Below are 25589 nucleotides of genomic sequence, written 5' to 3'. Positions count from 1 at the left end.
AGTGGGATTTGGATTGGGTGCGGAAGGGAAGGGGAGGAACGTGCTGCCGGAGCACATTCATTCAGGGGAAACGAAATGGAATCTCCAACTTTGATGCTGCAATGGCCGCCTGGTGGTTATTACCGAAATGAGGAGTGCCGCCCCGCAGGATGTGAGTTGAATTTTATGGCAGTCATACGCAGAGATAGTCTTGCCGCCCCTCGCAGCCCAGTCAATCTTCAGCAATCAGGCCCCCGTCCCTCGAAATCCAACTAGACCTCCAGCCCAGCTTGGAATTTAGCTGGTACAAATCCCCGGAGAGTCCACTAACAGCACGTAGCTACAATGAGCCACTACAGTGGGGCGGAGTGCGCTAGAGCTATAGTCTTCGTAAGCATGAGAGTTCGCCTAGCGGAACTAGTATTTAAAGTATCGAAATAGGCAAATTTAATAAATATTTCGGGCCTTGGATCATTAAACTCGGGTCTCTAAATAAACAAAAGTACTGCTGCTGTTTTAATATATGCCACAGCTTATCTTCCTTCAAAGCATGGGGCCAAGCCATTTTGATAAATGAAAATGGGTTAATTGCACTTATCACCCGGGCCTTTCTTTCGCCCCCATTCGGCGCACCACCATGCCTCTTGGCTTTGCCGGGAACCGAGGGCCTAGCTTACAACCAAAGGGGGTGGGCGTCTTATCAGCTTGACACAACTCCATTGAAGTGAGTAAACAGTTTTGCTTTGCCAACCCCTAAGGCCCCGATCCCCGATCCCGGATCCCATAACCCCCATGGCCCCCATTCCGCGCCCTTCGAGTGCCATAAATTGAAAATGTTGATTAATCAAGGCAAACGTGCGAAGGGCAGGAACGGCGAGGAAAGCTCGGAGTTTGCATGGCACTGCTGGAAAAACGCTCTCGAATGAATAAGTGTTGTGAATGGCTGAATGGCTGAGTGAATGGGTGGATGAGGATGTGAATGTGAATGTGGATGTGGGTGGGCGGGGATTCCCCGGTTCGAGGGGCAGCAGGTGGCAAATGGCAAGTGGCACTAGCAGCGTTTTTCATTTTTTCATTATGCTGACAGAAGTGTCACACACAAAGGGGAAAATCACGGGAAATGGGGAAATGTAACGTGGCAGCAAATGCGATAACGATAACGATAACGCGACGGGATCCAAAACAAAGCATCGTTCATCAGTCAGAGACAATGGAACCGGAGGGGCAATGAGTCCGAGAAACCGAAGGAGTGGGATGACAAAAAGCTCCAGCCGAGCGTTTTATTTAGGTCAATGAGCGACGCGTCTTCCCCGGGAAACTTGGGTGGCTGTGGGTGGCTTGCGGAGTGGAAACGGACGGGGGCAAACGTGGCCAGCAGCCAAAGCAAACAGTTCTTCGCTTTTCGACCAGCCTTGGCAATTAGTTTGTGGCAAGAAACCTACATTGCAGAAGCAGATACACTCACAAAGCAAACAGGGCTCATTAAACTAGGAAATAATATTGCGAAGTGTTCTGTTCTTGATTGCAATTTTCGGCACATTGGTATGTAATGATAATCGTTTTAGTTACCTTATCTTATCTAAAAAGTACCCGTTTTTGTTAAAAACCAGTTAGAGAATCAATTTCCTTAGTGCAATTTCCCCAAGTGAAAAATGTGGTGGCCGGTGGCTATTTGGTCTTTTTGACTTACCTCATTGAAAATGCTATAGGCCAGACACATGGAGACCGGATGGAGCGGCTTATAATGATTGCCGAATGTGTACATATACCAGAGGCCGGGTGCCGGAAATATGACAGTCAGCATGTCGCATATAGCCATCCCTGCGGAGGGAGAAAGTGGAAATTATGTAGTAGGAATTATGGTAATGCTTATGCAAATCAATTTGATGATTTTAATGTAAATCGATTGGGTGATTGGCCACCAGAGGGAGCATGGCGATGCTGATGCCCAACTCTCTGTCCCAATTTGGACGCATCTGTAATCCGATTTCGGAGCTTAGAACCGATTCGCTGATCAATTATTTACGATTTCCCAGACCAAAGAGGGTAAATTGGCTGTGGATGCTGCTGGAGTGCAGGTATCATTTGTGGCCAAACATAGAGAACTCCAAGCAACAAATTCGGTTGTCAGATTTCGCATTAATCAAAATACGAATTAGTTTAAATTACACATGAACAATCGTATTGCTGGATAATTAACAATTCATCTAAAGCACGGCTAAATAAAACAACTAATCCAGCTCTGTCATTTCCGCTTGCTCCCGGCCCAGTGACATTTGAACCTCGCGAATGCTCTCAACCGACTGACGACACACCCTGGTGACCCGACCTTTGCGCAGTCATTGGCATGACAGACCTCTGTGGCTTCCCGGCTGTCTGCACATTTAGCTGGTGGTTGCAGCGAGAACCAATTATCCTTTCCTTATCTTCGAAGTACATTGGACCAGGTACCGCATATCTAATCGACTTGTAGAGCATATGTGCGATTTTGTAATATCGAATGGAAAACATTTGTTAAGTTTTAGTAATTATGCAAGTGTAAATTCGTTAGCTTTGGGAATGTTGAAATTCAAATTAATATTTAACCACATCTCGGTGACAGAATAAACACGAAATGTGATGCAAAACTAATGACCATTTTTGGTCACGTTTTCGACAGTGTTTCAAATCGTTTCTGTTGTGGTTGCTGCTGCAGGGACAGAGTTCATTTCTCGTTTGGTCCGCTGTCACTTGAACCGAATGCGATTAGCCTTGGCCTGCGCTTGACACCCGGGGCGGTGGGTTGTGGGTGGTCCAGGCGGCGGTTAGGGGGCGACGGGTCAAAGGGTGACCCTAACCCATTGACAGCCGGACGCGAGAGAAGTACTTTAAAATTTCAACTTCTTAAATGCGCCTGTTTTCGGTTTGCCCGAATATATTTGGGAACACGTGGTGAGTATTTAATTGACTTCACTCAAGTCCGATTACTTTTTCCGAGTACTCTTCGAGAATATTGATATACGATTTTTCTAGTTAATGGTAATATTTATTAAATTTTAAATGAATACCAGAATTCCCGCACTAATCATTTATTCGAGTTGGCATCACTTACAATGATTACGGTCCTTGCCTTTGGGCTTGGCTGCAAAATATCTTGGCTTTGTTAGGAATTTTATACTCTTGTAAGACATCCAGCTCTGTTTTCCCCATCGCCAGACAGCAAACCATTAGCATTACACACGCTATTAGAATATCTCAGCATTACGCGGGGTGGGACAGATCCCATGGGATGAAGTCACGAGGAACGGAGGCCTATGGAGGGGGCTTTAGGAGCACGCACATCGCCAGCTATTCAAAATCTCACAAAACTTCTGAATGATTTAACAATGTGGCACATTAAGCGCCCAAAGGGACGACGCTCCGAGGACACGACTTGAACACCGTGGAACGTTGTATACCCTTCTGATAAAGATGCGTAATCTATAGAATTAAGAACTGATCTTATAAGTCGCAAGCCGCTGACAGGGTTTCTTATCGTAAACAAATTTCTACAGCACAGTATACTTATTATTCAATAGTTTTTATAATGTCCTAATAATGTCCTCCTGTTCAAATATAACCGCCGTGTCAGCTTGCTCATGGGGTCTATACTTGAAATGGTCTTAAATTTTTACTTCTGACTGAAATAATAATTGGGGAAATCAAAATGGCCTAACAATGTCGTGCGCTGGGGCCTTTAATGTTGGCTGACTAACTTAAAAAACGCTTTTAGATGTTAACAATAAAGTCCAGAATATATAACAAAGCATTGTAGGAAACGCTTAAGTGAAATACAGACAGATATCTTGAACAACCCATTGTTTCTATAGTAGCCTTAGGATATAGTAACCCGACGAGTAAAGTTCGATTCGCAAACTCACCCATCAGAACAAAGTTGGTGGGCGTGGCCATGCTCTTCTTGCTCAGGACGAGGACGATCAGGGAGTTGGAGATGATGGTGGTGATCAGCAGGAAGGGCATGCAGTACCCGTAGAGCGGAATGGCGTAGTCCAGGGGGGAGTCGCAGGTGAGGTTCCAGTAGCTGACGTTGTTGTCCTCCATGCGACAAGGCTCGCCAGCCATCTGCTGGTAGTTGGAGTAGTCCAGGCTCTCGTTCCCGTAGTCGGGCAGCTCCAGCTGGGACTCGTTGGCCGGCAGGTGGGGTCCGCCCACGGGGCGCGGATCCCCGAGATCCATTTCCGGGCTGGCGGATGGGGCGAGACGGTACTGGTACAGCACGTCCGTGCTGTTGTCCATAGCGCGTGATTTCTCGATGGGATGCCCCGCCTCCTCCTCAGTTGGCAGGAGAGCTCTGCAGACGCTTCATTTCTGTGGATCTACACCGTGCTATTGATGTTTTCGTCCTGAAAAGAGATACAAGTCGATACAAGTTACTTGGTAAGCGGAAAGGGTGTTTTTGGTACTACACACTACATTCACACGTTTCCTCATCGAGACGGGATCTGAACTGACAGATCCGCAGAAAACGCAGCCCTTTTAAACTGTCCTCAAAAAGATAGTGCTGAAAGATAGTGCGCAAACTTATGAGAGGGGCTCGAAAAAGCACTGGCTCATAAGCACTGAATGGAAAGTACTTTAATGTTTGTCAAAGCCAAACAAACACGGGCCAGAGGCTTTTGCATTTACTAATCCTATTTGTCGTTCTACTTCAAACCAAGCATCGTGTTTACTTTGATTACTTTGTACTCATCTCAAGTTTAGCATTGTGTGGGCAAGATTCCGCTATAAAATGCAGCTACAATTAAAGCCAAACGGCAGGGTAAAACGTCGTGACAACCGCACCCCCAACAGTTCGAGGGCTGATATCAAATTTCGTGACGAAAATTGATTACACTAAAGACTTTCGAAGTATATATACTACAGGTCTGTCGTGTTGTAGCGTGCCGATTTTCTTGGGCATATATGAGTGGCACTCACTCGGTGCGCTTCGACACTACGCGCACGGCTCTTCGGAGTGATTGAAATGCAAGTTTCCAGATTCGGTTTCCCAGCTAAATGCTTGTTTACTTCTCCTGCAGTGTTTTCCATAGACTATTTATACTGGCTACGTACGTATGTGTACTACGACTAAGCAGCTACATTGATTTGTTCGTCCGCAGCTCGTTTGTCCAAAACTTTTGACATTGTCCGCAATTTTGTGAAAAACATTCTGCACCTGTCGGTGTGCAGAATGTCTCCGCGTTGGAAATAATCCAAGCAAACAAACCTTGCAAAAGGTTTAAAGGTAAACAGCAGACCAAAATGTTTGTTTGCCAGCTGTCATGAATATCCAAATCGACCATGATTTCTTCATGAGCGCACTAAAGGCGTTTCTGTTTGACTTGCGCTGCCTGGGGAAATGCAGGATAAATCAAATAAACTAGTGTTTTAGTTTGATTGGTTGTGAGATTGAAAAATCATGAATCAGTCCGTTTAACTATACCCGAGCAGAACGGTGTATTGTATTCGTCGAAGAGTTAATAACTAAGAACGGGCTGAAGGCCTTGCGAGGTTGTAATCACTCGTACCAGCAGTGAACCTGCCAACAATTCTAATCACTTTAATCTCCACTGAAGTACGATTACTGTTTTCCGAACAGCTCGCCACTTTGGGCTGAAACATTATATCAGATACGGATGTGTTCGGCCTTTTCGACCTTCTTTTGGCCATGATCCCGGAAGCCAACTAATAACAGAGCATTCGGCATGTTTATGTCATGTTATGCTGCCTTTTTAATGGTTTTATTTTTCGCATTGCCAATCCAAGAACTTTCCCAATATTTCGACCTCCGTTTGCTGTTTTCCACTTCTCTTTCGTCGTGGCTACATTGACCCACATAAGCGCAAGAAGAAGAATGGCCCGGGGTCAGGGGTCGGGGCTGTCTCCCAAGGAGAATATTGAATGTGGACAGAGACCGAGGAACTCATTTATTCGAAATGTTCTACATGCCTAATGCGATTTAAGTGGGCCATTTGAAGACGGCGAGCAGTGAAAACGGCAGTGCCAAAAGGGGAAAATTAAAGAGCGTTTGTGAAAGGGGATTACCAGTCCCTCCATAAGAAGGGATGATAATTGTTCATTTGCGGTGCCTTGAACAGGCCTGCGCATATTTCCATGACCGCTAAACAAACCATTTTATGAATTAAAAAAACAATGGAAGCTACAGCTCTTGGCTGCTTAATTTCAATAAATGCGACGTTAATCATTAAAATAAACACTTCTTTCGGATTTACAAACATAATTTATGTACACGACTGCATCCGCAGTTTATTTATTTTAGATTAAATTGTACAGCTCATCAATAATGCGAGCACAATGCATTTGCACACAATTGAGCGAATTATTAAATCAGTTCCGGCTATTTTGACGCGGATTGCTGGGCATTAAAGAGGATCCGATCGGGTGGATCGGGAAATGCGGAAGGCGGAAGGCGGAAAACAGCCAATCTGAATAATCAACTTGCCATTGATTGTTGGCTGCCAATCAACGCAACATCAAATGTCGTGGGAGCATGCAAAATGCAATCAAGGCCGTCTGCAACAGCGGAACGGAGCGGAGGAGGAGCGAGATGAGCGAAATGGAAACAGCATGAAAATATCAGGAAAATCGCTTGGAGGACCCGTCAGTTACAGCCGCGAAACCGCAGTGGAAATTACTCAAAGCCGGACCATCTCCTTCCGTTAACCCACTGGCAGTCCTCTCAATTAGCCCTTGAAAGCCCACTCCGAGTCGAAGAAGAATCCCGGCGGGAAATTCTGCTCCACTCCTCAGCGGGCTGTTGGCTATCAGTCACTTTTCTTGGCTGTATTTTCCTGCACAGAGGAAAATGGTTCAAGAAATGCTTAAATAAATATTAAATGAAAACCACTTAGCTACTTATCCTTCAGGATCCGTTGGCAATTGAATCTTACCATCTTATTGATAACCACGTGAAGTACCGGTAACCAGTCGACACAATCTGCCAACTCCATCTACTTGTTCGCGAGGCAAGAGGCGCCTTTTGAAATGCATTAAACATGTCAACTGGTGGACAAATCCCAAATGAAACCAAGTTTCGCGGCCCCGTGTATTTAACTTAGTCGATTTCCCGGTGGCTCACTAATTGTGCTCTCGCCTTGGCTTTCTCTTGACTCACGCTCTGATCTATTTTCCGTCCGGTTCGCCCACCCGCTTTCCGCCCGCCCATTCACATGGACATTAGCCGCCATCTTTGATCCATCACTACGTGAGCGGGGAAAAGGCGGGAGGACGCTTATGAAAAACTTTGGCAAGGACAACGCAGATGCGAATCTTTCTTGCAAACAACACGTGCACATTTCGAAGCACGCCAGGAGAAAATATCACCCTACTTGGTTGTACGGCCAGACAGGGAAATAAATAACACAAATTCGATATAATTCATCTTTAAATTATTTTCTATATGAAACAGTTTTTAATTTTTGTGTGATGAATGGTTGTATCCTAGGCAACCGATAGTTCCTGACCACACAAACATTATTCGCCAGACCCAATTATCCCTTAGCTGACTTTTAACCAACGATACATCCAACTAGGTGCGCCAAGTCTTTCCGCGTGAGCTCACGTACACTCGGATGCACGCTCCCACACTTGGGCATGGGGAAGTCGTCATCATAAGGCGATTAGTGGAACTAAAACTGCCATTAAAATGCCTAGGCTCCAGCCCCTTTTCTCCTTCACTATGCCTGCCCTCCTTGGCATGGACATCTATCTGCAAATGAGTTTCCAATATGTAGTGTAGACCCGCCCCCAGAAAGGCTTCAATAGTAGCAATTGAGCACTATCTCCGAGCTGTGTGAAATTGATGACGAGAAGAGCACTTGAGAATTTCACCATAAGCGAACTCAGTACAACTTTATAAGGCATTTCACCTAGCATTTTCGGGCTCAAAACAAGCATTCAATATATGGGCGAGTTGCAGGGTCGATATAAGCAGTGCATCGGTGTTTGTGGCATTTGCGCCCCACTTTCCACGGCCTGGTTACGCCCACTTTCCCTGTACCGCCCTCCTGTACAAGCCATGCTTTCGAAGGGCCAACCGAAAAAAATCGATCTGGTAGAACGATGTCGTCGCAATCGGGGGAGCAGGGGGATTTGCTTTCGGTAGATGAACTTAATTGTACTTTTTAGCTGAAAAGAGCAGGAAATTCCCCCAAAGGCCTGAATGGCTGAGCGTGGGAAATAGGGGCGTTGGAAAAGCGGGCATGGCCTCTGCCCCAGGACAAGATGGATGAAGGAGGGAGATGGGGCGGGCGGGGTGGCATGTGCCGCTGGATGGCTTAAGTAATTTCCCATTTTCCATTTAGGCGACTCTTTTGGCATTTTGTCTTTGCCCTCCGGTTTTTAATGCTTGTTTTCCTTGGCCTGTTCCCTTCGGGGGCTTTACTTTTTGCTGGCATACACTTAATTTTTATCACATTTGGCAACGCAATAAATAAATTTAACAAGAAGCTGACTTATAAAAAATCGGGCTCCCTATAATAAGGTAGAGGAAAATGTAACCACCTAAGTTTAAGTCTGTCGATCTAGTTTTAGAACCATCATTTTATAAGAGTAGATATTGTATAAATATACATCTAGCTAAATTTAGTTTGTAACCAATTAGTAGGCGCGATTATATTTGTGCCTGTCTATAAAGTGTGTTTGCCATTGACAATGGCACCCCACTTTGCTTTTACCGAAGTGGTTTTCAAGCTTACTTGTAGACTTAATCAGTTAATCGGTTTGAGGATAGGAACTTCTGGCCTCGCACTCCTATTAATTTCTCGGCTTTTACAGCTTGCTGTGAGCAAACAACACGAGATAAAGCAGCGGCGTTGGGCCGAGCGGCAAAAGGAAACTTCCCAGACATGTTGAATTAGTATTTCACATACGTTTTCCCGGTCTCGCACTTTCCACCGGCCTTCCGTGGCTTTCCCGCCAATCGCTTAAAGCGTTTAGAGTTTTCCCGCCTAATCGCCAGGGCGAAACTTTTTCGATTTGGGAATTAAAATAAAGAGGCATCAGCAATAATAACTGGATGGCCCAGGCGGGCCCCAGGCGGGCCATCCAGCCCACCAAGTAAGTGTTTCCCGCCGCCGAATTTTTCAAACTTTTCCCGCCACCCCGCCACTCTGCACACGTGGCTGGGGCTTTCCCGCCACTTTCGACTTCAATGGGCAATGCCAATGCGGAACCCCAGCCCTGCTACGCCTTTTGGAAAGGCCGCCTAGATAAGTGATAAAACGCCACACGCAAATTGGCAGCACCTTGCGTGCCTGAAGCACATAAAAGGATTAGATGTCTGCCTCGACATGACAGCCTGCCACCAATGGCAAAAAATCCGAACGAGAGTATCCCAATCTGAAAAGGGAGTTCCGCTTTATTGGGAAGATTGTTGTGTTCGAAGGGCCGCATCCGCACACACATCGCTTTTCCCGTCAAGGAAAAGCTTCTTGCTTTTCCCGAGGGAGTGAGAAATATTGGGCATTATACGGCATTAACTGATTTGTTTTTCAGATGCTCCTTGCAGGTTCCGAAACTCTGTGTGCAGTGCACTTTGAGATTGGTTGCGAAAATGTATGCGAAAACTGATTGCCCGAGTAAGCGCCTTGTTATTATTAAACCAAGTACTCATCTTGCCGAATGGTTTTCAGTACACTTAATTCCCATTAGATGTGCCCTTCCTGACTGGGGTGATCTTTTCGAGCCCGGTCACCACTGCGGATAAGCAACGTGCTTTCATCGCTCATCCGCAACGTTTCCCGGGGGGACGGGTCGCCGCAGTAATGAATTCGCCTCACGGCTTTCGCCTTGTGCTGCAGTTGCCAGAAAAATGAATCATTCAAACAAAAGTGTATTATCTAGGCACCTGCTGCAGCGGGCGGGGCTCCTCCATTTTATTGCCAATTCAATTTGAATTCCGCAAGCTAAGCCGTGAAATGCCGGCCATCCCGCATCCGCTCCACGCCGGAAATGATGTTCGAATGTGCACAGCAAGGTATGCCGAGAACCTGGAATCCCGGGTTCAACAAACCCTGAATTTATATATTTGAATGTAAATCGCGCGGTGCGTGTGGAATGCAGTTCGTTATTCCAAATGGCACGCATTTACATCGCAAAGCCGGCTCAAAGCCGGGCGCTAAGCACTTACCCGTACCGCTCCGCCGTTGCCTTTACGGTTACCGCCGCACTTACAGATACTTTGGCGTTGGCCCTAGCTTCCCCGTCAGCTTCTTCAATGTATGCAAATGGCCGCCCGTGGAGCGGTGGAGGGCAGTGGTATCATGGCATGGAGGCGTTGAGTAGGGGGAAATAATCGAGGGCATGGGATTTTGTGCGAATATCGATCGGCCAATATTTGATAACCTTTTTTTGGTATTTCAAAAAAGTAATCAATTGACAATTTCTTGTCTTATAAAAAGTGTCCTAGGACCTTTTATTTGTTTTCGCTTTTTTTACACGTCGCTTTGAGCCCAACATTTTTTTTCAGATACACAGAAAAAGGAAATGTTTAGGTAAATAATAGTTGCGACTCCTTCCGATTTCGTTGTGTGACACTCAGAGCCGAGTGGAAACCCTTGGCAAGGTTTAATTTTTAATGTCGCGCTCTGAAATGCAATTATAAAGTGAGAGAAGCAGGGACAAACGCAATTTGGTAGATTTATAAATCCATTCAAAGAAAGTATGGCCGGCAGACTTGAATCGCTGCGGGTTGGCTCACGAGCTTCGAGAGTTATTCCGGCCAAGAGGAGTGATTTAACGACCCCATCGCCAGTTGCTTTCAAGCTGTGCAACGTTCTTCAGTCCATCGCTGATTCCTTACACAATTCCTTTATTAAGCCAAGACCCGAGTAATTTAGCAAGTAATTGCTGTGGTTAGAAAGTTCCTCCAATGTTTGACCGACTTCAAGCCACGGCTTTATTCGGCCTGTGCAATTCGAGTCTCTTTCCCCTCGCAGAGCATTTCAATTTGGTTGCTTTGCAGCTTCTGTTATTTTTACATAATACTGTTGAGAATTTAAGCTGCAGCCGAGTGGGAAAGCACTTGTGGTAGGCAGTGAGGGCAGAGCCACGTGCTCGATATGCAAAGCCGGCCGAAAATATGATCGACTGAAATGTACCTTTACTACCTAAAAATATGTGAGCGAGGTGAATTTAAAACAAGGAAGAACGCTATAGTCGAGTGCCTTGACCATCAGATACCCGTTCCTCAGCTTAAGGGAGTAAATGAGAAATGGAGATACATAACCAGCAAAGCGCTATTTTATGGCGCCACCTAACGGCCACTTCAGATTCTATGTGGGCGGCAGACAGATTTAAGCGTTTAAGCCGCTTGTGGGCGTTACAGTGGGCGTGGCACATTTTTTGTAGGTCAGTCGATAGGCCAAACTCACTGAACTTCAATATTATAATAATCAGTTTTCGCCATTGGGAGTTTCATATCGCACCATTGTCATTATCTCTGAACATAGGGTGTGCTGAAAACCCCACTTAAAAGAGGCGGAGAACACATCCAGCACACATCCAACGGCAAATGCGTCGTTAACATATGTTGCAGTCGAGTTTCGCAACCAAATTTATCCGCGTTTGTATTCCCATGTGTGTGCGAGCTTTTTCTATAACAATTTGCCAAATGTTGGTGGAAAATGTGCGAGTTTTTCATATCTAGGCAGACACATGAAGAGGCAGAGGGCGAACACATTGCCGGGATCCAGGCTAAGTCTTTTCGGCCGCCTCCATTGAAAAGTGGCTAAAGTGTTGGGCGCACTGAGTGCAGGCAGAGCGGAAAATCACAAGGAAGCAAGCCGCAAACATGTGCCAAAGTTAAACAACAGTTTAAAGCGGCACAAGCATACTGAAACTTAATTTGTTGTCTGCTCGGCGAGTGGGACTAAAGTTGATAGCCGCAGATTGAACAGGGCGACTCTGTTTCCAAAACGTATGACAGCTGATACTGGGGTTTGGAGGGCTCAATATATAAAATATATCCAATCCAGCGCAGAAGTGAAGTATTACGGGAATTACCATTCACTTTACTTGTAGTAAATACACATATTTCCGAATATGCAGACGCCCAACTGATGAGGGGATTGGGTCATTAATCTGCACATAACAAGTTGAAAGTTGGCAAAGCCCCAGAACAAAGCCAAAAACTCGCAATAATCCCGGCACACTTGTTCGCAAACTTTTTGCCTTACTATAGTTATGAATCGGGGACTTTAAGTCCCTGCCCACCGCCCACTTTCCGCTCTCCGAACTGGGGGCCAAGAAACATCAAAAAAATGGCAAGACATCCTAATGTTTTACAACATTTTGGCTTTGTCGCCAGCCACTTGAGGCTCGCAAAAAGTGTATAAATATTTACAAAGGCGAGGTGAGCAGCCTCCAGACAGGGTTTAATGTGCTGGAAAGCCACTTGGCTGCCGAATTGAAATAGTTGCCAGTTTCCCGGCCACCTGTTCGATTTTACGCAAAATTAGGCAGCCGAAATGGGCGAACTGGCCCAAAGATGTGACCACTAATTGAAAAAATGATCGCTGGCCATGACATTTTATGGCCGAGATTTGTCAGGTTGCGCGGACTTGCAGATATGTGTATCTGATTGGCACACCATTTAATAACAACAAGTCACTCAAATTTGGCGAGCTCTGATGACAGATTAGACCAAAATACTCGATGTTTATTTTATGGTTTAACATCGCTCGATTTATGGCCAAGCGAAACAGTTTTCCAAATTGTCTCAATTAAACCAGCCGGCAGCAATTAAAGTTTACATAGCCGAAGGGAATTCGAATTTGACACCGCATGAAAAATCAATAAAGGAGTACGCACCGCCGCGAAAATGATTCCAGAGCTTTGCCACAAAAATGTTTTATTGAAAACGCAAACAAAAATGTAAAATCGAAATAGTTGGCAGGTCCCCAGGCAGATGGGCAATAAAGGAACCAACTGAATCAACAGCAGTGTGAAGCTTTACATTTGGAAATGTGAAACTATCTTCTACCCTTGTGGCTTTCTCGTGATTTATTATCTAACGCATTCAATCGTTTTCTAAACGTTCTGTTCTGATCGATCTTAAATTCAATACCTGCATAGGCGAAACACCGAATCTAATAAATATTTAATGAAAAACCAGGAACTGGCACCTGAATTCGTATCATTCCGTAAAAATATTCTCACTCACTAACAATTGAAATCCTTTTTAACCCAAAAAAAGGAAGGCATCGATTCCGATAGGTGGCCATCACACTTTTAATTGGGCAAATAAAACAAAGTAGTCCCCTGGCATATGCGAAGCCCATCTGCACAATATAATAACGTCAGCTCCTCCCCAGGGCTCAATCTTTTGCTGAACGCCCTCGTCCGCCGCGCTGCAGTGGGGAAATTCCGCAAACTCGCTTTAAGTCAAATTTCAGTCCGTGCAGTGACAACAATTGGACGCCATTGGCGTATTACTTGACCGCAACCCCTCGAGCACTGCCCTCCCCCGAAAACCCCTGGCCCTGGCATACGTAAAATAAATTAGATTGGCAAAATATGAAAATATTCCCGGCACAGAGTGCCCGACCAGGAGTGAAGGACGGCGGTTTCCCGGTTTTGAATTCACTTTGGGGTTTTCCTGGCCGAGCATCCTCGTACTACAATTCTGTTCTACCTCTGCCGATTGCGTCCGCATATGTGCTCCACCCATACATTGTCTATTTATTTTCGACTTCTCGGCAACACTACAAAATCCTAATTGAATTGCGTCAATGGGCTCGCTAAATCAATTTTAGGAGACGCAGTTGGTAAACAAAAGATATGCTTGGGTATACCTATCCAGATGTGTACTTGGGCCCTGCGGGCGGTCAACGTGCCAACCGATTTACGATCTCGCCGCAGATATATGCCTGCGAGTCGGTCTGCGTCCATATAATTTGATTTAATTATTTTGTGCCCGCTCGCCGGCTGCCAATTAGTCTTCGTTCGATGGCGCGCTTACTTCCTCTGCCCTCCGCCCTCTGGCCGATTTTTCTATTTTCGTTCCGCTTGCTATTTGCGCCGGCAGCTGAGCTCTTGGCCAACTTTTGATTGACCTGGCCCCTTGTCGCTCCGAAGTCCGAAATCCGAGGGCCGAAAGCTGGAAGCTGCGAACAAAAGCTGCGAGATGTGCGCCCAATTGGATTTAATTATGCAAAGATATTTATCTAGTCCTCTCTCGTTCTGCCCTGCTACCATGTTGTGGGGAAAGCGGGGAAATCGGGGAATCGGGAAAAGTGGGCAAAGTCGGAAGGGAGAGGGAAAGCACAAGTTGGGATAACAAAACATCTAAATCCACTGCAAGCTTTTGGATATGCAAGAAAAACTTTGGCTATAAATTGCTTCTACAAATTGGAGTACGGAAATCCCTAAAGAAACTTGACAAACAAAAAGATTTTATTGGTCTGATAGGCGTAGATATTTTAAAGTTGTTAATAAAATGTGGGTGATTTAAAATAAGACATGTATTTGTATATTATTGCTTTGCCTACGGCGAGACTTTTTGAAATTGGCGTTCCTGGATGTTGTTTTGTAATTACAAATACCTTTGCTAAATCACCAAGAGCTTTTTCGTTTCTGCGTTCCACTTGAATTCATTAATTTAGTTACAACACCCCTGTTAAAACCGAAATAAACATCATTCATAAGCGAGCTCTTTTCCTTGGGATCATACTTTAGTTGAAGCCCCAGACCATCTCATTACGAATCCGACACAGATAAAACCAACCTCCGGGGGAGAGGCATAGTACAATAGTAAGATTGTTTAAGCCACGTCCCTAGGACCTGTCTCTGTCCGAAGGCGCATCTCATTTCCTGCCGAGTGCTGCCATTTTCCAAAGCGTATTTCACAGTCGAACTCTCGCGTCGCCCGTTTCATTTATTATTCTTGTTCAGTGCATAAGTCGCAGCGCCCCCAAAACCCCGAGATCAGACCCCAAGCGAGGGCTAGGGCAAGGTGGAAGTGGAAGTGGAAGACCTTCGAAAATTGTCACGAATCGCGGGCGGAATGAACTATAGTCTGGGGCACGTGTCTGCGAGGGGCGGGGGTGGGAGGCCAGTTCCTAATTAAGTGAAAAGAAAACATGAAAAAGATGTTGGCGAAGTAGAAACGAGTCAAATGTGTTCCACACAAAAAACTCGGATCGAAGGAAAGAGCAAGGATCAGCGGTATCTCAAGCAAAATATTTAAAAATTCGAATAGCTGGCAGATGCATTGGCTGGGACTGACTGGAATAATAATAGCACTAATCACAGGGAACAAGTCGCCAGACAGCTGGCCAACTCGACTGACCAAGGCCAAGAGCCACTTTCCCGGGACTTGGCAGCAGTTTTCGCCTCTCTGATAGCGCACAAAATCACTTAAGTCTCGGCGAACAGCTCCCAGTGGTCACATTAGTATGAGCTCGAAACCGAAGACGGCCGAAACGGGCCATCTAGAGATAATTTGAGGGCCAGCCAGACCGACTGACGGAAAACAACTACCCATCAAAGGCAATATTGAAATATTTAGAGATCCACCCAAGAACTCTTGTGCTGACAATATATAATGCTTGTGTTTTTCGCTTTGCGCCGTACTAAAAAAGTAATTGGGTGTTCCACCATCCAATATACCCCACGTTAGGTTGCCAAAACCGGACTTCTTCCTTACTGGGAAATCATCTTCATGGCTGGACAATTATTGCCTCGCAGCCCCCAGTAAAATCTCCTGGGGGAAAATTTACCGGCAGATGATAAGGACAAGATTCAGGGCCCAACGTTCATCAAGATAATTACTGCGGCCAGCAGTCCCCGTCGTCCGGAATCATAAAGAGTATGTGAAATGTCTAGATGGGGAATTGGAATTATGGCGATGCCCAGAATGATTTGGCAAGTCTCCACTACTTAATCAACGCTGTTTGGGAGAAACCACTAATCGATGAACGCTTTGTTTTGTGTTTTGAAAGCTTAAGTTATTTTTGACCAAATTTCCATAGCGTAAGTACCTTCTTTGACCACAACTGAACGATTGTGTCTTCTAATTTTGCCCGCCCTTCGGACCGACACTTACTTTCCCCGACCGGTTCATACGTCACTTGCCATGTCTCAGCCTCCCTGTTTTCCCGGCCCGTTGTTATGTTCCTCGGGGGACTTCCCTCGTGGTTTCCTGTGCATTCCAGCCGCTCCACACGCCATCCCAATTCCACACATCATCGGAGTTTTCCTTAACTAGTTTGATGCCTCATAATGAGCATTTGTCGCAGGCCGCAGAAGTGCGGGGCACTGTGAGAGGAACAGCGGAAAACCGGGAAAGCCGGGGAAGTCGGGACAAGGCGAGGAAAGTCAGTAACCAGCCGAGCCAGCTGCTGACCGAAATCAATCGAAGCGAATCAATTACTGCCATTCTGCAATATCAGTCGGCAGTCTGCCTGCTCTGTCGCTGTCCTGTCTCCGTCTCCTTCGACCCCCCCATCCCCATCTCTTTCCCTCGCCGAGGGTCGTCGGTCGCCGGTCGCCGGTCGCCGGTCACCCGTCGCCCGTGGAATCGGCCTGGAGTGAAGTGCTCGTCAAGTTTGGTAATCGTGACAAATTTCCACGAATGATGCGCACACTTCATTGAAGCGCCGATATCGATGCCATCGAAGGCACCGAATGCTGCGGCACCGCTGCCAGTGCCAAGTGGGCATAATTATGCGTAAGCTTCTGTATATAAAGTAATGCCCGCTGGGTCCGTGAACTGTTAATTTCTATGAAAATGGCGTTTGGTGCGGCTGTCGTTGCCTTTGTCTCCGATTTTGACTTCTGCTCGTTTGACTCTGGCCAAGGGTTCACTTAACCAATTTGGAGCGTATGCACAGCGCCCCATGGAAAAATACGAAGCAGTCGAGTCCTAATTGTGTGCAAATTGCAAGCTATATTTAAATGTTATGCAAAACTGATCACATTTGGCATTTGAGAACTGTCTCGTAAATAGTATCCCTATATGTGATAGGCGATAGGCGAATTGTTCTCCAACTCGTATCAGGACTTAAAAGGCTGGGGTCCCTTCTTTTAAATTTGTTATGAGGCTGCTGCACTGCTTCAATCTTCCCCCGACAGCTTGTTTATTTCAAATGTTAGGTTCTCCTGTTATTCAAGGGGACCGCAAGGCGTGTATTTCCTGTGTGCTGCACCTGTGATTGCAGCTCCGCTCCGGCGGCCCTGCCCCCCCATAAAGCCGGGCTAAGCTGGATTCGAGCTGCGGCGCCTCCCCCTGCCTCGTAGGCCAATACTAGAGATGATGTTTTTGCTGCCGGTCCTCGAAGTTGTGGCTGTTCGCACCGCTTCGCTGAATGTTGTTGACAGGCTTTCAGGGGACCTCGAGACCTCGAGACCTCGAGACCGCAGGACCAGGACAACCCAGCACCGTCGTACACACGCCCTTTTCTAGGCACCCACACTTACATACTCGAATACGGCGAACTTGGCATCCATTAAATTGAGTTTTTATATTAAGACGCTTGGCAGACGACCGGACAAGCGGTAATGGAATTAGAGTGCCCCCTCTGCCCTCTGCCCTCTCCCTCTTTCCGCACTCGCCGTCTCTTTCGCGGCTGCTGCTATCTAATTTTAAGTCGCTAGCCGGCAATTAAATGCAATTTGTTAATATTTTTATGGGATAAGAGAGCCGTTGGCTGTTGTGCATTTAAGTGGCCGTTGTCAAGTCGGCTGCAAACGAGGCAAAATCGAGTTGTAAAAAGTTTACAAGGTCAGTTCGCCTACAGTATAGGCTTTCGATTGCCACGTCAGTTAGGTATATTCGCACAGGCCCCACGTCGCTGAAACTAATTATATCTTAGGAATTCAGCTCAATAACAGCAAAAGGGGTTTCTAAAAACGAAGACAAGGCGCGACCTCTCGATTATGCAATACACCCACGGCACTGTGCTTTATCGGGTAAGAAACCCCGATTGATATTATCAATAGTTCTTTATGGTACTTTACAGGTTAAAAAACCTTACAAAAGGTTATATGCGAAGCCGTTCACCTTAAAATAGTACTTTAAACTATAACTACTTGTTTGCTTACTTGAGGAAAATGTTTTGAGGTTTTACAAGTCAGAATGGTAAGCCAAACGATCGTCCGACCTTCCGTTCCGAAAGCGAACTTCCTTATCCACCGAAAGCTCGAGCTCAACTGCACGCTATGCAAAGTGCGTCTCGAAATTTTAACTAATAATTAAAGCAAACGACCCAATATTTTCTAATCCTCCCAATTAAAATCCATCAAAACTAGTTTACTCTATGACGCCATGCCTAGTAAACACCCACTTTGTCGCAGACCTTTATGAGGGCACTCTAGTCATTTGATTTACACCTTTCACCGCCTCAAAGTCTCCACTTGAGGCGAGAAAACAAGCGATAAATATTGCACATACGCAGTGGTGTGCGCCGCGAGCCCGAGAAATGCCAGTGGAAAAAGTCGAGTGTGCAGTATATCCGTGGGCAGTAAAGCAGTCACTGTTCAGCAATTTATTGTCGAAGATATGCACGGATATCTCAATTGAGTCGAGCTGTACATAGAACGTGGAACAACTGCGAGCCGCGTGAGTTGTTTCGGTGTTAGCTGGAAAACTGATCCGCCTCTCAGTTCAGGGGCAAACATGAACAAGCCTTTGAGCACTGGCAGAAAAGTAGCACTAAGGTGGTTTGGCATGCATTTCAAATCCATACAAATACATACTAACATTTAACAACGACCGAAAAGATGAACGCCAAATCCAATATAGAGTTGGCGTCATAAGCAGCCGAACTTTTTTCCAGTGCTGACAGCGGTCCCTGCTTGTCAGCCTGTTTGCATTGCTTACCAATATTTCTTTTTTGGCCGAGTCCGGCAGGAACACTCAACAAATATGCAGCCTGTGTGGAGAAGATAGCGACGCAACATCATGTGCACTGCTGGCAGATCCCCCAGCAAAGGGCCTGGAACAATGCGGCGTGTGGGACGGCCCGCACCCACCGCGGCCCCCGTGGAACCTGAATCTGGGCGGGCGAGTGCGGATATGCGCGTGTTTAGGGAGACTCGCCTTAATTAAATTCCGGAATAAAAGGATTTCGCTCTGGCCAGGACTTTAAGCTCGCCTTTATATCTTTTGACAAAAGCCTTAGCGACTTATGCGAGTCAGCTGGCAGCCACAGATTTTAATTGCGGCTATAAATCATAGGCGAGTCGAAAACCTCGGCCCATCTCACTCCCCGGGTCTGTCAACCTAATCCCAACCATATGGGGACTCCCGCCCCGGGTTCCTTCCTGGTGTTCTCGCATGTTGGACCAGGCGCAATGAAACGCCATTATAGAGTATTATGTTTAGACAAGGGACGATAAGCGGAGGTGTTGGGTTATCAATTCCTATTTGTTTCTTTGGATCACCTCACCCTCCCGGTGTATTCGTGTTTCGAGGGATGTAGATGACCGGCCTAAATTACTGCGGTTTCATTGTTCTGGGGCCCGCCAATCATGCTGATGCCTTCACAGTCCGTGGGCCGAGTTCACAGCACACAAAAGTTTCGCATTAAAAAGTTCACTTAGTAGTTGTTATGGTTGATCCGGAACCCCCTTCCAATCGAGGAAACGTGCTGGGAATTCATCAGCATATGAAGCGCTCCTTCGGCTTATTGTGGCGAAGCTTGGATAATTATTGCAAACTTTTGCCGCACGAGCGGGTTGTAGTTGGGATTGGGACTATCTTTATGCGCCATAAATTCGTGAGTGCAAAGTTAGCCGGAAGTTTGCGGCCGCACTTGTTTGAAGCTGCTCTGTGTAGTGTCTTTAAAAGCCCAACTAGTTTAAGGGAGAGCGTTGTGTTTAATGGAAACATTGCTTTGTTTATATGCAGCATGATTGCTGCAGTGGCTTCCCCATCGGACCTCAGAGCCACCTTCAACACCTTTTAGCCACTTCTGAAACTTTGGCACAGCTTAAAACTGCCCCCTAATCAATTCCCGCAGCAGCCAGCGTTTCTTGCTCGACCCCTCGGTTCTGCCTGCCGCAAAGCCGAAAGTCCCGGGTAATCCAAAGTGTGTCAATCGGATCCGCAGTTCGATGTCCGAAGGGCGGAGCCCATAAATCGCTTGGCTAATTGCCTACTTAGACCCACATCTTCGCGCTTCACAACTTTTTAATGGCTGTCAGCGAGACTGCGAGAACCGCACACTTGCCCCCGAACCGTACTATGCACATATGTAGCGTAGTGGCGAGTCGACTAAATGCCCTTTACGGATTATCTGCGGCGGCAGATCTTGGCCAGACTGGCGCGTGTTGCAAATAAATTCATCGTTTTCGGTTTGGCCTTTGTTTCTCGCTGCTTCTGCTTCTGCTTCTGCTTCGGTTTCTGCTTCTGTTTCTGTGCCTTCTCCCAGCAACAGCAACACTTGCCACTTGTTCGCCGAGCATTTTAAAATCAAAAAGCTCGCAGAGCCGCGCCGCTCGTCAGTGGCGAAGGTCACGACGCCGTCTCGTTCATTGTCCAACATTGTTGGCATCGTTTCCACCCACCGCCCGCTGGTCCGCCCACTGGCCAACCCACGGCCACGGCCACGGCCACGCCCACCGCCCAGCGGCCAACTGGAGGCGGCAGGGAGAGATTTAAGATTGGAGAAAGTCATTGCTCCATTGAACGCTTTAATCGTCTCACTCTGTTGATGAAATTGGAAGAATGTGTCCTGTTTCGCCATCATAAAATAATTAGCACTCTATAGGTGAAACATCTCAACATTTATCAGTGTGAATGCACCCAATCCTGTGCACAGCACTTGAAAAATAATACACAATTTCTCTTTTTGTTGCCGCTGAGCCTCAAGTATTTTATTGATTTCATTTGAATGGAGCTCTCCGTTTTTTGCCGCACACGATGAATAAATAATCATTGTGGACTTTTCTGTTGCAGGCAAATTTGATTCAGTGCAAAGGCAAAAGCAATCAATCTTTTATCAAAAGACTCAATGGAACAGCCGAACAACATGGCTAGTTTTTGAGCCACATCTCTGCCCGGATGTAAATTTAATTCGACTTATGAAAAATAAATGATGGGGAGATTCATGAGAGCAGAGGAATTTAATATTGCAGCGCAGAAACTTTTTAACAGGGAAATATTGCATGGTAATTTCCAAAAATGAAATGTAATTATCTTTGTGCTTACCTTGCTGAATTGTGGTTTTAGTTTTTCCCCCACTTTCAGAGCTCCAATATAAATAAACACAAAGTGCTGCAGTTTTTGCAGTTTTTGCAGTTAGCGAGGGGAAGGGGCGAGTCCATATATCACTCATACGCCCGGGGGTTCCAGTTCGTTCTGCTTGTCAGCTGATAAGAGCAGCTCCTCCGGAACAACCACAAAGAAACGAGCTCTCGGGAAGAGCGAGGGATCCCAAATTTGTCCATCACTTCGGGCTCTCTGTCGCCCGCCCCTGATGAATCTGGGCAGCGCGCATGATTTGTAATTTATTTTCGCATTTTCGGGCGCTCTAGGGGCAAATAAATCGTCGCAGCCCGGCTAGTCATTATATTTTAAATAAGGTCCACAAAGTATCTCGGGTCCTGCTAATTGCTACAAGCCCTGCCTTCCTCTGGCCCCACTCAAACACCCAAATGTCCATAAATTTGCTCCTTTTCGGCAAAATAAGGGTCAATGTGTGAACATGCAAAACACCAAAAGGGGAAAGAATCGGTGGAACATCAACATCGAGTCCTGGGAAACTTGCGCTTCTGTGTTTGGTTTCGCCGCCCTGTGTACTTTCCATCCCCCTTTTTCTTCCGTTCGCCAGCTCTTTTTATTTCCCACCGCCGTGTCCGTGTCGCTTGGGCAGTAAAATGCCATTTGAACTACAAAAAATACCTGCTGGAGATGGAGGACATTTTGGAAAGTGTGTTAATGCAGGCAAATGTACAGCAGATGCGATGCCTTTCAACCCACGAACATGGATTTCGGAGCTTGGTGAGCTGCTATCCGATTTCTACTTCTTAGAGTTTAATCCGAGATCCCCATTTAAAATCACCTAAGTGTCAGATGCGCCCTCGAGTCTTCCATCGCTCCTCCGTCCGCTGCTGCAGGGCGACCTTTGTGGCGAAAACTATTCCACGGCGCGCTCTTAATTGCTGTCCCAGAATCAGAAAGTCGAAAGCAGACTGCCCAAGTCGGACTTTGATTTGCTAAGCGACTCCCCAACATGAAAGTAATTGCACTTCTCTGGCCCCGGGTGACGTTGTTTCCAATTGAAACTGGCAGACGGACAGATGGACAGATGGACAGATGGACGTCTGGACGTCTGGACAGCGTCCGAGAAGGCAGGGGCAAGGTGGGAGGCGGGGGAAAATCTGTGCGTGTCTGGGAAACTAATGTGCAGACACTGCGATTTGATCAGTCGGTCTGGGAATCCGGGGGTCTGGGAGCCCGGGGTAAGGTAAACAATTTGCATGAACGCCTCCGGCCTCTGGGCGTATTAGCAACGTTTGACCAAACATTACTTTGGCATCTCAGATGTGTTAATAATACAATTTTATTTGTCTGCCGGTCGGAGGAGGCGGAAAGGAGGAAAGTGGGAAAACGAGCGGAAAATTTACGATGCGTGCAATGAGGCCCCCATGTGCAGGGCAACAAACGAGTTCTGTGGCCTGCGCCGGACCATTTTTGAAAAGGGTTTGACATTTAAGGCATATCCGCACACACAGGGTCCAAATCGAAAAAACGACGCTAAACGAGGTCCGAACGAGCGGCAGAAATACTTGCGCACATAACAAATAAAATAAAGCAAAATTCCGAGGGTTTCGCAGCTGCTCTGAAGGGGTCCCCAAAAGGTCGGTGGTCGGGGCTCCGGGATGTCACTTCCTCTGGCCAGTGCTGAGCTCACACCCGAAAAAGAGCCCCAAAAGCACATTTGCCTGACCAGCATAGACAAATTGAACGCAAAACCTTTTCTCCGCAAAAAGTACAATAATACGGCCACAGTGGTTGCCAATGCGTGCAGCTGTTCAAGGTAAAGTACGTACATATGTGACTGCACATAAGCACATCGGAGACTTTCAATTGAACTTCTCGATTTACAGATCCCAGAAGCGAACATCCCGAAACAAAAGCATGCTGCGATGCCCGAAAACGTTGGCCTGGGAACAATTCAAATACTGTCCTACTAACTGGCAATGCTTATTTCTTTACAATCTCAACCCTTTGAATCAACCAAACTTATTTTAGGAAGCTGACAAGGTCCACTGTTGTTTCTGAGGGCCTTTGGTGGGGACTTCAAAAGGATAAGCAGAGCGGAGTGTGTTACACATTCATTACACATTCAAACTCGCAAAAAGGTAGGCTGACCTTTTTGTTAAATATCCCAGTTGGAGCACGAGCGGCGGGATGAGGGTTCGTTTGATGCCTAATGTGCTTAATGCTTTATGCAGGGCAGTCGGGGGGAAAGTATTATTAAACCAGAGCTCAAGTGCCGCAAGTAATACGTTTAGTTTATTCATTTGGGGACAGGCCCCCGGTGTCTACTTCGCAGCCGCAGAAATGGTGGTAAACAATATTCATTTGTTTTGAAAATATTGTTTTATATTTAGTTGTATGTAAAATTGGCCTCTGGCTCCAGTGTTCGACAACGATAATCTATATTGATCGAGCAGCCCTGTCCGAAAAAAGACAAAGTGACAGTTCTGGATACGCTTCTTGTACTGGGTGCACGGGATACTTTTCTACAATTGGTAAAAGTTCCAATCACCACAATAACGCCAAGCCTCGTTGTTGTTCTAAGCATATCGTGTGAGACATTGTCACCTTTGATTTCCTTCCTTTCGCCCTCATTGATGATTACATTACTTAGTTAAGCCCATGTGCAATCCGCTGCGGCACCCCAATTTTCGGTCACGCAACCCTAGGTAACACAATAGGGGCGGTGGCCTGGGGAGGGGCGTGGCAAGTGTGACATCCCCAAACTACACATTTTTGAATTGAGCAATTTGTAGCTGGTGGCCCGTTTGTTTCGCAATAATGCCAATAATAAGGACGGACGCGTGTTGTTTGTTCGCCACTTGATAAATGATATGGCCGACGGGGGTTAAGCGGGCGATGGGGTGCGGCTGGGCCCCGAAGGTGTTAACTGTCGCAGCGCTTGGGCTTTCCTTCTTTTCGGGCTTCCCCTCCTCATTTCTCCTTGCAGTTTGCCGGGGCCTGGCCATGATTAAGTTGTGGGGCGTGTTTTCCACTGCCAGCAGCTGCTCTTGGGCGTGGACACGCCCCTCGGCCACTACAGATACATAGAGTTTATACTTCAGACCAGTTTATACTACAACCATATATGGGTCGCTTGGAGGCGGGGACGAGAACAATTTGGAGGACAACCGGCTATTCAAATTATGTTATGACAACCGAAGAGATTACGCTGTGTTTTGGTAAATTTGTTCTAGTTGACCTTAAAGAAACTGAGACCCATGCCAACTTTATGGTGTGGTCTTTCCAACACTTTTGAAAGCCAATAAGATATTACAGAAATCTTGTGTCTTGTGATCTTTGCAGTAAAACTGAAACAATAATACATTAACTTTTGCTTTACTTACCGACGGCAAGAGTTTTCAGTCCACCAAAAAACGTTGAGCTTATTTTTGGAAAGCCTTTAAAAATTATTCAGTATTATTTAAAAAATGGATTATTTACTTATATTATGTTTCTATTTCAACCCCTTTTCTACATTGCCAGTAAAATAGGTGGTGACCAGCACATCTCAGAAAAAATGTTGGGACCCTAGTATAAGTATACTACTTTTATCTTCAAAGGACAAATTTGATCAATGTGAAATTTTGGCAAAATATTCTCCCCGAAGGCAGTCGAGGCAATTGATGTCCATTAAAGTCGAGAGTAACAGAAACAGGATGAGCAGATTGCACCTAAACTCAATTTCATTTATGCGGCAATTGTGACAAGGGCCCCATTAATCGAGAACACTAGTACACATCGACCTAATGTCGTCGGGGAATCGAACGGAATAAATATGTAAATTCCAGCAACAAGAAGCCGGCAGATATCGTTATATCGAGCTCTGGGAGTGAGGTGTATCGAACAAGTGGTGCGTAAAACTGATGACTAGACACGTTGACAATCCAGTTTGCCAACGACGACAAGTTGGGCCATTAAAATGCCCGAGGACTGGGAATAAAAACACAGGCAAACGAAGCCGCTGCCCTCGAATGCTTAATAATGGCCTCAACGATGCGAGACGTCTTTCTGCAGAACAACTTCTTCAAGCCGCAACAAAACAGACTGCTATACTATTGTTGTAATGTATTTAATACTACGAAGAAACGCTACATTTGTTAGGGAATATGAATATGAGTCAAATGTCCAAGAATGCCAAACACTGTAAATGGAGTCCATTAAGCCTTGACTTCCCGCCATCTGGCAAGCAATCCCAGATGCAGCTGCAGAAGCTGTGGCATTCCTTCCAGCGCAGTTTGAAGCTTAATTTTCGGCTTGTATAAGTTGTATCTATTGCTAGTAATCAGGTCCTGCTGCCCCAAGTGGCACGCAGCGTGTTGCAGGTTCCTGGGGGACACTGCAAGTTGTTGGTGGATTGTTGTTG

At 46.2% G+C, this 25589-nt stretch overlaps 1 protein-coding gene and 1 long non-coding RNA gene across 5 annotated transcripts in view; one reads left to right on the top strand and one right to left on the bottom strand.

The window, feature by feature from the left end:
* The window catches only part of LOC127011590 (uncharacterized), a 55533-nt gene that overhangs the window by 17187 nt on the left and 12757 nt on the right, over window positions 1-25589 (top strand). The window lies entirely within an intron of this gene.
* The window catches only part of LOC108024213 (sex peptide receptor), a 41783-nt gene that overhangs the window by 5742 nt on the left and 10452 nt on the right, over window positions 1-25589 (bottom strand). The window contains exons 1-3 of one of the 4 annotated variants that reach the window (XM_017094075.2): window positions 18061-18163; window positions 3879-4361; window positions 1670-1800 (exon numbers count right to left, since the gene is read on the bottom strand). In XM_017094075.2, coding sequence (XP_016949564.1) covers window positions 1670-1800; window positions 3879-4254 — 507 coding nt within the window. In that variant the 5' untranslated portion in view covers window positions 4255-4361; window positions 18061-18163. Of the gene's footprint in view, window positions 1-1669; window positions 1801-3878; window positions 4362-4428; window positions 4485-18060; window positions 18164-25589 lie in introns of those variants that run through there. The other 3 variants (XM_017094073.3, XM_017094074.3, XM_017094072.3) reach the window with 3 other exon arrangements.

This window comes from Drosophila biarmipes, chromosome X (genome assembly GCF_025231255.1).
Source record: "Drosophila biarmipes strain raj3 chromosome X, RU_DBia_V1.1, whole genome shotgun sequence".
In the NCBI taxonomy this organism is placed as follows: domain Eukaryota; kingdom Metazoa; phylum Arthropoda; class Insecta; order Diptera; family Drosophilidae; genus Drosophila; species Drosophila biarmipes.
The sequence above is the reverse complement of the archived record's forward strand: the minus strand, read 5'-3'. Positions and strand labels throughout refer to the sequence as shown.